Source organism: Danio rerio, chromosome 3, assembly GCF_049306965.1.
Source record: "Danio rerio strain Tuebingen ecotype United States chromosome 3, GRCz12tu, whole genome shotgun sequence".
Classification (NCBI taxonomy): domain Eukaryota; kingdom Metazoa; phylum Chordata; class Actinopteri; order Cypriniformes; family Danionidae; genus Danio; species Danio rerio.
In genome coordinates this window covers 50,952,647-50,967,537 of record NC_133178.1, presented here as the reverse complement: position 1 = coordinate 50,967,537, position 14,891 = coordinate 50,952,647, and the positions used below count along the sequence as shown (strand labels likewise).

The 14,891-nt window shown below is 35.4% G+C and overlaps 1 protein-coding gene across 15 annotated transcripts in view; it reads left to right on the top strand.

Annotated features, from left to right (window-relative positions):
- gcgra (glucagon receptor a) overlaps window positions 1-14,891 on the top strand; it is a 167,845-nt gene that overhangs the window by 105,126 nt on the left and 47,828 nt on the right. For 13 of the 15 annotated variants that reach the window (XM_017354821.4, XM_009299727.5, XM_073944994.1 and 10 more), the window contains one exon: window positions 11,148-11,293. In XM_017354821.4, the coding sequence (XP_017210310.1) occupies window positions 11,240-11,293 (54 nt within the window). In that variant the 5' untranslated portion in view covers window positions 11,148-11,239. Of the gene's footprint in view, window positions 1-5,175; window positions 5,228-11,147; window positions 11,294-14,891 lie in introns of those variants that run through there. The other 2 variants (XM_073944997.1, XM_686342.9) reach the window with 1 other exon arrangement.

Below are 14,891 nucleotides of genomic sequence, written 5' to 3'. Positions count from 1 at the left end.
GCCACCACCATGCTTCACTGTAGGGTTGGTATTACCCTGGTGATGAGCGCTGCCTGCTTTTCTCCAAATGTAATGCCTGGCATTTACTCCAAAGAGTTAAATTTTAGTCTCATCAGACCAGAGAATTTTGTTTCTTATGGTCTTTCCTTCAGATGCATTTTGACAAATTCCAGGCAGGGAGTGGCTTCCTTCTGGCCACTCTACCATACAGGTCTTATTGATGGATTGTTGCACAGTTGGTTTTCCTTCTGTAAGGTCCTCCTCTCTCCACAGAAGAATGCTGGAGCTCAGACAGAGTGACCATCGGGTTATTGATCATCTCCCTAACTAAGGCCCTTCTTCCCTGATCACTCAGCTTAGATGGTCCGCCAGCTCTAGGAAGAGTGCTGGTGGTTCCAACCATCTTCCACTTCCCCAGCCTTGTGCCTTGAGGCAATCCTGTCTCGGAGGTCTACAAACAATTCCTTTGTCTTCATGCTTGGTTTGTGCTTTGATTTGCGCCGTCAACCCTGGGACCTTATATAGACAGGTGTATGCCTTTTCAAATCATGTCCAATCAACTGAATTTACCACAGGTGAAGTCCAATTAAGCTGCTGAAGCATCTTAAGAATGATCAGTGGAAACAGAATGTACCTGAGCTCAATTTAGAGCTCCACAGCAAAGGCTCATGTACATGTGATTTTTCAGGTTTTTTATTTTTGATAAATTTGCAAAAATCTTTTTTTCACATTGTCATTATGGGGTATTGTGTGTAAAATTTTGAGGAAATAAATTAATTTAATCCATTTTGGAATAAGGCTGTAACATAAAAAAGTGAAGTGCCATGAATACTTTCCGGAGGCACTTTATATATATATATGCAAATTATTAAACTAATATATATTGTCATTGTCAATTTCACAAGTGACTTCATCTTGTTTTAATGATGTCTGGATTTTTTTATGGAAAACAAGGCTGAATTTTTGATTTATAGAATACTTTTTCTGCACTGCAGTTCACTCAAGATGCAAAACCAGAAACTAATTCCAGACTGATCCAGTCTTTTGCTCTTTTGTCGTTATCATTAAAGCGGAAGCGTTCAGATTAGAAGTGCAGTATCAGAAGCGTCTCTAATTGTTTCTGCCCTGTGTCATGTTGTGGAAGCTCATTTTGTTGATTTGACCTTCCTGAGCGTCCAGCAGTGGATGGGGTGTGCGGGTGATCCGCTTTAGGCATGTGTCACTCTAATTTGGCTGTACCACATGAACTGTCTAAACTGCTGTTATTTATAAACAGAACATTTTCTACTTACCGTGAAGATCAACAATGATAGTGAACCTGAAGCTGTGTGGTCACACGGAATGCACAAAGTATAATAAAGTCAAAAACCTCATTAGATCACCGGTATGTGCTCATTTAGCCTGAAAACATGAAACAATGTTGTGGTGCGTACAAGTCATGTCAGATAAATTGTATCTATGGCTTGAATGCACATAAACAAAAGAATGTCATCACAAAGAGTGGAAAACTCTAAAACCTAAAACCTTAAGCCCAAAGTTTTGTGTCAGTGAAATACATGATGTGCTTGATGGATGCAAAAGTTAAATATATATTTATTTACTATATGTATAGTAAACAGTAGGGGGGAAATAAGTATTTATATACATTTTCACCAGATGTTGATAACAACCAAAGAAATACACATGAAAAGAAAACAAATCTAACTAGTTTACAAAATATGTTGTATATAATAAAATTAAATGACACGGGACAAAAGTATTAAACACACGAAGAAAGGAAGGTGTAGAAAGGCAGTGAAAGCTCTGACAGCAGCTAAAATTTCTCAGTAGTTCTTTAGCAACCCTCTGCCCTTCCTCATTGTAAATTAACATTAGCTGCTTCAGTTCAGCATCTAAATTAACAGGATGATGAAGATGAAACTAGAGTGAACATTTTAGCAAGACAAATCCAAAACACAGACAAGGACACTTTCAAATGTTTCAAAAGAAGAAAATCAAGCTGTAGAATGGCTCGACCATCACCTGACTTGAACACAATGTAATTTCATTCCCCATATGAAAGTCATCTTTAAGGTGCAAAATACAGCTTAAATAGGTTCATAAAGTTTTTTGGAAAATACTAAAAACTGAAAATATAAATGATACAAATTACTTACTCTTGATTTTCTACAAGCAGATTTAACAAATCCTTCTATTTTCTTGTAATTTATGATTAAAAAGGTACACTGCTGTCTTGTGCCAATAAAGGTGTCTTGAACATACCTAATATTATCATTACAACTAGTCAGCTTTAAAGTATGAACTTCCCAGGAGGGTTTGAATGCTGTATTATACAGTAGATGGGATAAAATACATTATTTTATTTTATTTTTATTTTTTTTTATCACTGATCAAAGCCCGACAGATTGACTAGCAGCCCAACACAAGGGGGATTACATTGCTGTTTGCCACAAATTGTAAAACCTAGCCAAAAACATTGTTCTGAGCCAAAATAGTTTAATTATTTAATTAAATGCAATGCTGACAGAAATGAAAATGGCTCAATGGAGCATACACTAGCATGGATATTATTTAGTCACAAGAGCCAAACATTCAAAAACAGCATTTAAATTGAAGTGAACATATTCTGACCATCAAGATTATTTAAAGTACTCAGATGAGCCTTTGTTAATAGTTACAGCAGCTGTTATCTCTGTAATGTCATGACTGGCCTCTCACATCAAGCATTCCAAAGAGCCTTGTAATAAATGTATAAAATGTTTTTGATTGGGGAAAAAACTTGTTCTTTGCTCTTGCAAATTTGCTCTTGATGGCCCAGCTGCTTTAAGGGTAAATTAGCTTGCACAACATGGTCCAGTGTTCACTGTAGGCTAGTCCTGCAAAACCCTCAGAAAACCTCCACCTCCCTAGCACCACCTCTCTAGATCTGCTCAAGAATTTATAATGCCTGAATGCCTTTATGCAGGTCCATGTATCTTTCTTGTTCAAAGCATCATGTCTGTATGTATGCTTAGAAGCAATACCATACTTGCTCTGTAGCATGTGTCAGATCTAGTCAATCAAGACCAAATACTGTATGTTACATTGTCATACCCATCCAGGTTGCCTGGTTTTCACAACAGAACTAGCCGAATGGACAATCAAACATAGCTCAAAACTAGCTCAATAATTTCAAAATAATGCCACCTATATGTACACGTTATATACAGTATCATCATTGGAAAATAACTAATAGCTGTATTTCTGTAACTATAAAGCCTGTTTCACACCACAAGTGCGAGCAGAACGTGTGCAGCACGTGTTTTTTTCGGCATCCATGTTAACGAATTACATATGAGCTTTCATATGAAGCTTTCATATGAAGCAGCAGTGCCGTGATAGTTTATTTTTATAGGGTCTATTTTTTCCCCGCTGCTCATGCTCAATTAAAGTAACAGTGCATTGATAATGACCAAAAACACATTGAATAACAGTAAAAAATAGCAATGTTACCAAAGATTTTTTTTCCACAGATTTTTATATAGTCAATCAAATGAACTTAAACGATTAAAAACGGCAAAAAAAAAAATTAAATAAATAAATAAAATAAAATATTTCAGCCTAGACTACAAAACACAATTTTAGTATTAGTTTTGCTTAAGTTGCACACTAGTTTGATCATGTATAAATATGATTATAACTTTATTGAATAAATATTATTATTATTACTATAGGCCTACATCATCCTGACAATCAAAAACAAACCTACATGATATCACAGGAGATTGTCTTCTGACGAAGTGCACCTTAAAATACATGAATGACACTCCACATAGAGCTTGAAAAGTCTTCAGTTTTTTAGGATCTATATCATTTGTTATATAAAGACTTGCAGGTTAGGAAAACAGCATAGAAGGGAGTTGCCAGGGGCCTTGGTGCAGATGAAATGTTTTTTTAAAAAAAGTGTATAGATAGACAGATAGATAGATAGATAGATAGATAGATAGATAGATAGATAGATAGATAGATAGATAGATAGATAGATAGATAGATAGATAGATAGATAGATAGATAGATAGATAGATAGATAGATAGATAGATAGATAGATAGATAGATAGATAGATATAAAGGCAAACACCTGTGTGCTGCTTCTGCTCTCCATACATGCATATATATATATATATATATATATATATATATATATATATATATATATATATATATATATATATATATATATATATATATATATATTTATATATTAATATATATCTTATACTAAGTTTGAATGCACAGCTCTCATGTGTCTCATTGCGTCTCTTGTGTTAATCACTTGTTAAATAAAAGTTAATAGTTTGTTAATTGTTTATAACTATCCGTTATTACTAGTTAATAGATCATTATTAAACTGTTAATGAGTTGTACTTAATTTACTAACAGCTTGTTCATGATCTATTCCTTATTCACTAGGTATAGTTATAAATCATTAAAATACAGTAACAAGTCATTTAAAACTCGTTAACTAACAGCTTGTAAGGTATATATTGGCTATCTATAAGGCACAGTTATAAATAATTAACAAACTATTAAATATTTAACAAGTAATTTATAACCCATTAACTAACAGTTTTTTTTTTTATTATTATCTATTTATCATTAACTATCATTAACTAGTTATAATGGATAGTTATATTAAAATGTTACCAAATATTTCAACACAACTATATAAATATAATTAATGCAATATGTTTTAATGTTATATAAAATCAGCCGACAAAAGTTGTTAAAAGTAGCCCAATTCTGTTGGAAAATCCCAGACCTGGCATCCCTGATACCCATTTACAAGTTTTCATGAGTGAAATAATTAAATATCGGAAGCAAATATGATAAAATTGATCCTTATACTTATGGAGTGGGTCTTGTGGCAACAGACACTTCTAACAAAGTGAATGGAAAAACACTTGTTTTGAAAATATTTTTTAGTTTTAAATATCATGTCGGAATTAATACTTTCAAAGCTATCTGCTGGCATTACTCTTTGTTAGTTGTGTTTCATCACAATAAGTGCAATTAAAGGAATGCATTTAAAGGGACACACCTGCCTCAACCTGCCCACAGACTGGAACAGAATGGAATTTGAAACGTTTTAGCCAAAAATGTTTCCATGGTAAAGGTGTTTTTTGCAGAAACGTTTCAGATTTCGTTCTGTTCTCCAACTACGGGGATGAAATATGGATCAATAATCAGGTGAGTCAGTCTTTCTACATGCTTGGATGGCAAATGATGTGGAATCCTAGGCGATCACAGTATAGAGACAGCACCTCATTGGAAAAGAAATGTAATGCACCTATAGTAGCAAACACAGGGCATTTTCTAATGTTTAATGATGTTCCTTTTGTATAGCATTTTTTTTTTTTTTTTTTGTAGTGGTGGGGAGGACAACTAAAATGTCCTCAAACGAACCTCCCTAGAAATTTACAGAGGTTTTTGTTGTTGTTGTTGTTGATGTTGTTGTTGTTGTTATAATAATAATGTTATAATTTGTCAGGAAGTTTGCAATAATTCCATGTAATTTGTTGCGTAAACCACTGGTAATTCTGGAATGTGTTTGAGAAGCTAGCTGTTAGGAAGTTATAAAGCTGCCAGTATGATACCCTAATAATAAACAAAAATACACAGAACTTATATTAAGCAAGATCATTTTGTAAAATAGATTTGTTGCTTTCAAAATTGCATACTTCCATACAATACAATATGCTAACAACAGTATGCAAGCCAAGTAGTATGTACAAATTCATAGAATTTGAAAAACAGTGAGTGAGAAGTACTTGAATGACCTTGGACACAACTGACGTGGGTAAGTCATGAGTTCCATTTATAATACTGATATTCATACTATATAGAACATACTTTTGTAGTGGCCGAGTAGTACATATCAATTTATAATATGTACCTACTAAATTGTAGGTGATTTCGGACGCAGACATTGTTGTTTTTGGCAGTTTGGCTTTATATACATGTGGTATTAAAAGGACAGTTCACTCTAAAGGAAAATACTGTCATCATTTACTCATCCTTCACTTGTTCCAAACTTGTTTGAGTATCTTCTGTTGAACACACACACACACACAAATACTGTATTGAACAATGTTGGGAAAAAAAGCCATTCACTTCCATATAGTCGTTTGTAGGTGGCTGTTGTTCATACTATTGATGTCAGTGACTTCTGATTACCAACATTCTTCAGAATATTTTGCTTTGTGTTTAACAGAAGAAAGAAATTCATAAAACTTAATGCATGGAACCGATTGAGTGTGAGGAAATTATGAGAGACTTTGTCTATTTTAGGTGATTTGTGTTTTGGTCAGTTGTGTCATTACAAGAAGTAGTATTAGTAGAATAGTATTCCAGCAGGCACAGGACGTCAACATGACGTCATATTGACATTGTACCCCAACATCGTGGGACTTTGCATTTTGATTGGAAATGAAAATCAAGTTGATGTCAGAACTCAACATCAGGCCGACGTCAATCGGACAGTTTTTGGTTACTTTCCAACACATCTAAAAGAAACAAAATATCAACGTCTAATGATGTTAAAGCTTAACTATGTGTGGATCTTACCACTATGACGTTTGGATTTTGAGACCTTTATCAGACATTGGATCTTGTCATACTTAACGAATAAATGTCAGTATTTAAGATGTTGGCTTTGTGTTGGAAAGTGACCAAAATCATTATCTAAAAATGATCTAAAACATTATCTAAAATCATAAAAATATCCACATCAAAATACCATTGTTCTTAAAAACTAGCAAACTAAATCTAACCTAATATTAACCTCTTATGACGTTGTGTGTTTGTAGGATAAGGGTGAGATTCTTATTTAAAGAAACAGTAAACTTTACTTTTCATTTAAGTTTCCTTTGAGTCCCTTGGAGTTAAACTCTTGAGCTTTGCCTTTATTAATTAATTTAGATCAAGGGTACCATCTTAGGACAACAGATATGATGTTTATAATTCAACCGTTAACTGCCACAAATCAGCACGTTTTTTTGCATCACACAACTTCTGAAATATATACATGACTGTTTAAATTAGCATTTTGACATTTAAGTAGTTATAATAATGATAATAATAATAATTATTATTCTGTCCTAACCAACTGTTGCTTTACCAAAAGTTTAACAGATAGCGTAAGAATAGCATAAACAGTTTCTGTAACTTTCCTGACTTTAATTGTTCTTCTCAGTATCTTTCTACAACTACAACAAAGAGGGGGAAATTACACATAAATATTAACATTTATTTTAACATGTTCAATTCAACCAGCAGTAAAATGTACATAGAAATCGCAATATCCATATGAGGAAAATCTATTAAATGAAACCATCTGAATCGAATATTAGTAGAATTTTACACCACCAGCATAATGTGTAAGCCATGAAAAAGTGTTTGTTCAAACAGATGTTATTATAAAACGAATAATAATCAAATGATTTTGATTATTTACAAAAATAGAGTTTTAGTAAAAATAGAGCACTTATGCACATTTGTTTCAATGTTTAGATCAGCCAGAGAAATAATATGCTTGTGCATTACTCTCGACCGCACATTGAGAAAAAACAAATGTAAAACTGAAATACAGTATAATTAGCTTTATTTCAGGAGGAAACATAAGTATTTTACGTTTTTTCAGTTTAGTGGCTAATTCGAACGAATTTGTTCAAGTTCAGTCGTACAAAAATGTACAATTTAAAAAGGGTGCATGGCCCCTAACCCCAACTGTCATTGGGTAATGAGCAAATCGCACTAAATTGTACGAATTAGATCATATGAATTCATACGAATTAGCCACTAAATCAAAAAGTTATGAATTGCCATGAGATTACGTTGGTATAATATAGTGCAGTACTTTTAACATCCAGTAGGTGGGGGGTCAAAACCACAAGTGGCTATATGCACAACAATAATAGTGATTCAAAAACATATGCTTTGACGTCAGTTGCGGGCCGGTGGGAGGAGGAGGATTGTCATAAATGGCCTGTGGGCTGGGAGTTTGAGACCCCAGATTTAGACCCCATTTACACTAATGCATTTTCGTTTTTAAAATGCATAAGTTTTGCTACAGTTACGCCATCCTTCCACACTACACCGGAGTTTTCGAGCGCCGTTTTGGAAACGCTGGAGAGGCCATTTTCATTCTAAAACACTGCTGCTCTGTCTCAGTGCAGATGGGTGCAAATGGAGAGATCTGAAAACGGAGGCGGGGCTGCAGACCTTTGCCTCTCTGATTGGGGCTTTTCCTCAATATTAAGTAGCCTACACACAGTTCAGTTCTGCATCCTTTCCTTGTAATTTCAGACTTCCCAAGATTGATATGAAAAAGACACTGTTGCATATATGAGCGTCATCTTCACTGTATGCATATTTATAACAAAACGGCCTCCTTTAATTTTCTTTGAAAATACAAATCATACCCTTTCCTCTGCTGAATATCAGTTTTAATAATCCATAATGGCCATTATAAAAGTACAATGTACAATAGGTTTATACATTATAGGAAATAAAGGCAAACAATCAGTCCATATACAGAATGTTACCGCTTTGAATGTTCTATGCGCTCAGCCAAACATGTTACCTGAGAAGAAGTAATAGATTCAAAAGACCAAAGTCATGGAATATGTCATTAGATAAAGACAACAAGATGAATTAAATATCACATTTAACAAATATAGTGAGCTTGGATCCATGATGAACATTCCGACGAGCACAGCTCTCATCTGGCAGGATATGCTGCAGCGCATGCTGGAGCGTGTGTGTGTGGTCACGTAATGTGCGTCTTCAGTGGTTTGGTGTAGACAGAGAGTTGTTCAGAAATGCTGGGTGAAATGCTAGTGTGGACGCGGATCCTTTTCCTTCAAAATGCTGTTTTAAAACTAAAACGTACTAGTGTAAATGGGGCCTTAGATGCTCTCTGGGTCTGGCAGGACAAATTTTAGCTAAGCTTAGCATAGATCATTTAACATCTAAAGGCCCAAGGTGTTTTTTTACATGCATTTTTTATTTCTCTTTGCTATTTGGGCTTTTTGGAACCTAGTTAGAATAAAACCTAAGTATTATATTTTAATATGATGTACTTTTAGGGAAAAATTATGTCCATATATGTGGACTTGTGGTCCAAATTTAAATAAAACACTTTTTTCTGACATTTGATGTTTGATATGATCTTTTTTAACACGTTTTTACTATCAAAGATTGAAAAACCTATGTGAGAAAAAACTAAATTTTTTGCCCATTTTAGACAAATAACAAAAGCGTTTGGGACATTTCATATGCTGCAAAACATTTACATAAAAAAAAAATCAATGGTTCATTGATTGGGTCCAACACCATTTCTAATTCTGATAATCCGAAAGTCATAAAAGGTTAAAAAAAAAAAAAAGACGTATGTAAATGATAACTTCAAAATGCAGTCTATGTGAGCAGTTTTAAAAGCATATCTCTCTATCTGTACTGCAATCATATCAGTTACCATCGTCTTCTTATTTTTACCTCAAATAATTTCTTTGTGAACCATGCGAGTAATTGAGCTGGATGTAGCGCAAGCGTTAGTGTTTGCTGTCCACTACTATCTGCTTTATCACGCAAGCAGGAGCTCGCAGCAAAGACAGCGACTTGGTCAACCGTCTGTGACCTTCCTGAGCCCACAGGCTTCAGCAGTGTAGATCTCAGCCTGTTGTTTTTATACATAACATCAGTCTTCATTTCACTGCAAAATTATTTGTTTCTAAATGCTCTTCTGATTGTACACTTTCAGCAAATAGTGAAGTGAATTTAGGGAGCCAATAACTGGGATTTCATCTCTCTGTGTTAATAATGCACATTTCAAAGTATTGCATGTGACACAAGTGAAGAAAACTCTGAATTTTAAATTTAAAGAGCCCTTATTTTACACACAAAAAACAATATGCTTGCTTGAGGTGGTTTTGGAATTGAATAATAAAGAGTTCATGTGAATAGCGGGTTATGGAAACATAATTGATAATTTTTTATTTTATTTTAAAGGAGTGGTCCAGAATGTAATTTTAAGGCTTGGTTGTTTTAATAAGATGCAAAGCAATGTGTACTCATGTTTCACTTGAATGAAATCATGTTATTTTTTCATAAATACCAGAAAAATCCAGAAAATTTCCGGAACGACTTTACCGGTACATTCAAAAAAGCGCTGTTTACACAGGCGAGGACGTTACGTAATTTTTCCGGAAAAGAGCATTCACACACCCATCGCAAAATGCCGGTAAATTCTGACATCATTAACCAGAAATTACCTCTAAACGGCTGCGCTTGTGTTTGTAAACATTTGACCACATTACAAACTCTTTGGATGGATCAGTATTGAGTACAACTCCAATGAAAACATACAGAGGAACACTTTCGCATGTCGAAATGTTCATGATATGTGTGTGTGCTGGCGCTATGGGCGCTCACTGGCACACGCAAAGCTTGAAGGTAAACAAACAACGGATTATCATAAACATTTTATCGATAATTATTTACACAGTAAGCATTAAGAAGGAACATAGAAACATTATCTTACTAACATCTAGCAGCTAAAGGTGTCTGGAAAAATATTCAAAGGCTTTTATTCTCATAAACCGCGCGCACGTAAATGCGTCTGACTGTTCTGATTGGCTAAAGCAGGTGTCTCACGTCAGCACGTTCTAGACGTGAACGCGCTCTTTCCGGCAATCTTCCTTCTGCATTCACACAGCGCAGCATTCCGGCAAATTACCGGTAATGTTACATCTTCTCTTTCCGGAAGATAGCCAGATCGAATTTACCGGTATTTTCAAAAAGGGCCTATATATATATATATATATACATGTTTATGTTTATGAATGAAATCTGTTAGTAAGTATATATATATATATATATATATATATATATATATATATATATATATATATATATATATATATATATATGTATATATATATATATATATATATACTAACTAACAGATTTCATTCATAAACATAAACAAGACTCACTCTTTTTAAGAGATAGATTATTTAAGTTTTAAGCCTCACTCTGCAGTGATCATTTGATTCATAGGGTCAGGAATTGCTGTGTGACTCAGTCTTGGTTCTGTGTGTGTTTTTAGGTTGTGTGGAGTCAGCTGAAGTCATCCTATGAGGTGCGCATATCCCATTGGTCGTCGGCTCCCGTCAGTGCCATCAGCAGCAGGACTAAGGGATGTCACAAGTAGTTCTCCTTCTGACTCTACTCAGTTTCAACTCCTGCATCCAGGTCAGACATCATCTCTGTTTACTTCATTACTCTCTCTAAAGCTGACCAGATGACCATAAAAATTGCTCTCTTTATTTGCGCGATTACACACGTTAACTTTGTTTGCTACATACCTATGTATGTGTGTGTGTGTGTGTGTGTACATTCATTTGTTTTTTTTAAACTGACAGCGGAGGGAATTAAAACATGACCATTTGTGCCTGAACACAGGCAGATATAAACAACAAAATATATTACAAAAATATAATTCAGGCTAAAATAAGAACAACTTAAACAAATAACTATTCAGACGATGTTCTGTAGGACTACAGGATTTGCCTTAACTCATATCTTCCTCCTGCTCCACATCGACCTGAACTAGGTGCTTGCCTGTGCGTAATCAAACACATCAAGGGAGACTGATGCAGAGGCAATTGTCATTAAATTCTGTCTTTGCCTCGGAAAGTCGACTTCTTGTGACAGTTTTAATTTTGTTCTGGAGGCTGAAGCCGCATTCTGCTGCCACACTGGAGACCGAAATTACTATCGCCACTTCAGCCAGTGTTTTGTAGTCAGGAAACATTCCTTCTTAGGAAGTGATCAGAAGTTTGCAGGATTCTCTGAATGTGGGATTTTCCAATCCTGCATGCACTCGTTTCACTGGGAAAAAATTCTGCTGCATGCGCTCCTTCTACACCGGGGATGCGGCTGCACCCCTCTGGGTTTTGTAGTGTTCACAAACACGTTCTAAATTAATAAGGGCAATCACCATTAGCTGGAAAGGAGTGGGAATTACAGTTACCTACACATTAAAATGGATAAATGTATGAGCAATATCACCTGAGCAGCAGTGAGATATGGCTGTATATCAGCACTGGTGGGGGCCATATCTCACTCCTACGAGTATGATATTGCGTTTAGACAACAGTTCGACGACACAATCATGTATATAAATAAGAAAATCAAACACGGAGAGTCTGAAACCCTTTTGTATAATGAACTACTTTTCTTCTGCAATTCATTCACATCTGCTGCTGACGTCAAAGCAACAAAAGCCGTTGCTAATTCACCAGCGTCACTTTAGCTAGTATTTAAATGATTCTCTATAGCGTAATGTCTAAAGTGATGACAAAACAGCTGATTTTGCTGACATTTTAGGATTATAAGGCTGAGTTTGGACATGAAATGCTATCTGTATACAGAGATATCTCCCTGCAGTCTATAACAGTCTACGGTATTTCTTTGTTGCCGTCGGTATTGTGACGGGTGCCAGGTGTCCCATCATTTACCCAGAGACTTTAAGGAATGGAAAAAATGAAACATGCCAGTGTCACCATCCTGCACTTTGTCTCCATTCCCCTAGAGGTCCCCGTGTTTCCCCTCTGTCTTTGTTCTTCCTCGTGTTTTCTTGTTTACTTAATTTTGATCACCTGTGACTTGTTCCAGCCAGTGTATTTAAGTTGTCACTTTGTCTGTGTTCCTCACTCGGTTTTTGAGTCACCTCTGGTGAACTTGCCTTGCGGTTCCCTTGATCTCCTGAGCTACGTCTAGTAAGAGTGTTTTATTTTCTAGTGATGGTGAAATGAAGCTTTCTGAACCAGTGAAGCGCTCGACTCAATTGTTTCGGAAAAAGGTTCGTTACTCGAAGCTTTCTAAACCAGAGATCGATGAGGACCTATTCTGGTTACAGTGTGGGAAAGCACTGTGTTGCCATAATGTCAAATGTTCACAACTGACCAACTCATTCATGTACTAATACAACAACAGCAATATAAACAAATTACTCAATTACTGTAGTTTTTACACAAGATATATTACATTACACAACTGATGACTGTAGTAAAAATCTAAGGTATTCAAAAGTTTATCAAAATACAAATAGTCTTGCTCCAAGCAAGGATTGAACCAGCGATTCCTGCATGGGAGGCAGATAGTCTCTGTTAAACACAACACTAAGATATGCGGTGGTTTTCTTTAAAGATAGTTGTAAAAAATACGCTAATACACTTTTGTATGGTTCAAAACCTTTTTACTAAAAATTACTATTGTATTTTAGTTTAATTACTGGTGTGTGGGACTGGTGCAGTGCCTTGAAACAGTAGAAATGTATGTAATCGACGCCTAATCTCTCGCTATACACTTTACTAAGAGGGTGTTTAAACCTTTGAATCAAAATTCGAAGCAGTCACGTGGGTATAGGCGAAAATGAAGCTTCGGACGTCACTGATCACTTGATGATGGCAAAACGAATCAAGCTCCGGTACACTGCTTCACTGCGAGATGTATCGTTTTTTTGATACATGCTTCGAAGCCTCGGCGCACAACGTCACATCACTATTATTTTCCTTGTTGCTGACTGCATTATTGTCTGTCTGTTTTCTCCCCTTGTGGTGTTTTCTTTACATGTTTATTATACTGTTAGAATATTTTGTATACCTCATTCTGAGAAGAACCTAAGTTGTCTGTTTTGCTACCTCATTTTTGAGAAGAATCTAAGTTGACTTTTTTTTTTTTTTTTTTAAATAAATCCTTGTTTTCTGGATTCCCTCTTGGAGTGTTTTCGTTTGGGTCCAACACGACTTCCTGTGTGGCTTAGTGGTATACACACTGGTTTCCACACCAGAGACCTGGGTTCAAGACCCGATTGTGACAGCCAGTCAATGACAATGAGTAGGCAAAAGAAACAGACACTCAAACATCCGTCGCTAAATAAAATGTTACTTCATTGAAATATAACAACGATACAGCGGTAGAGCGACCATCACACTTTCTTCTCAGAGCGCGCCAGAACTGAAGTGAGCTCCCATACATGCGTGCTTGCGTCTCAAAGGTAAAACAACCACAGAAGAAGTCCTTTATATACAATGCATATCAAACATTAAGCGACCGTTACAATATCACAATAATTAACACCCCCCCCCCAAAAAAAGTAGCGCAATCACTACCAGACTGCTGTTGTGTTTGCGATAAGGAGGGATGAGGTTGAACCCAGCTTCTTATTCACAGCTTCTTATTGACTCTGTCCAGTCCACCTTAAAAACCGCAATGCTTCCATTTTTCAGCTTCTTGTTCGCACTCAAGAAAACACACAACAGTTTTAATCTTCTAAGCAAGGGCTTATTATGCGGTTCTGGCGCCATCTTGTGGATAGACAACGTCAACCGTCTTTAACTAATGGACACCGAAACACTCTCTTAGAAATGCTAAATATTTTAAAATAGGCACTATCCTTATAAATAAACTGCATAGTTACAATCTAAACAACTACATTCTCGACTAAAATAGCTTTACAAGTAGGCTACATTATGTTGTCTAACAGCAGGAATATTTGTCAAACTGCAGAGCTTGTTGCTGCCTGTATGTGGGCGGAGTAAAACACAAAGATGAAGGGTAAAGAGGCCTTTGTGTGATGTTACTGGCAAAATATCGCACAGTTATCAGCCAATTAGATTCAAGAACAAGACAGAACTGTTTTTTTTATATTTATATATATATATATATATATATATATATATATATATATATATATATATATATAAAATTACTTTTTTATATAAAAAAGTTAATTTCGGTCACATTTTAAAATAAGCTCCCGTTAGTTACTGTATTTACCAAAATA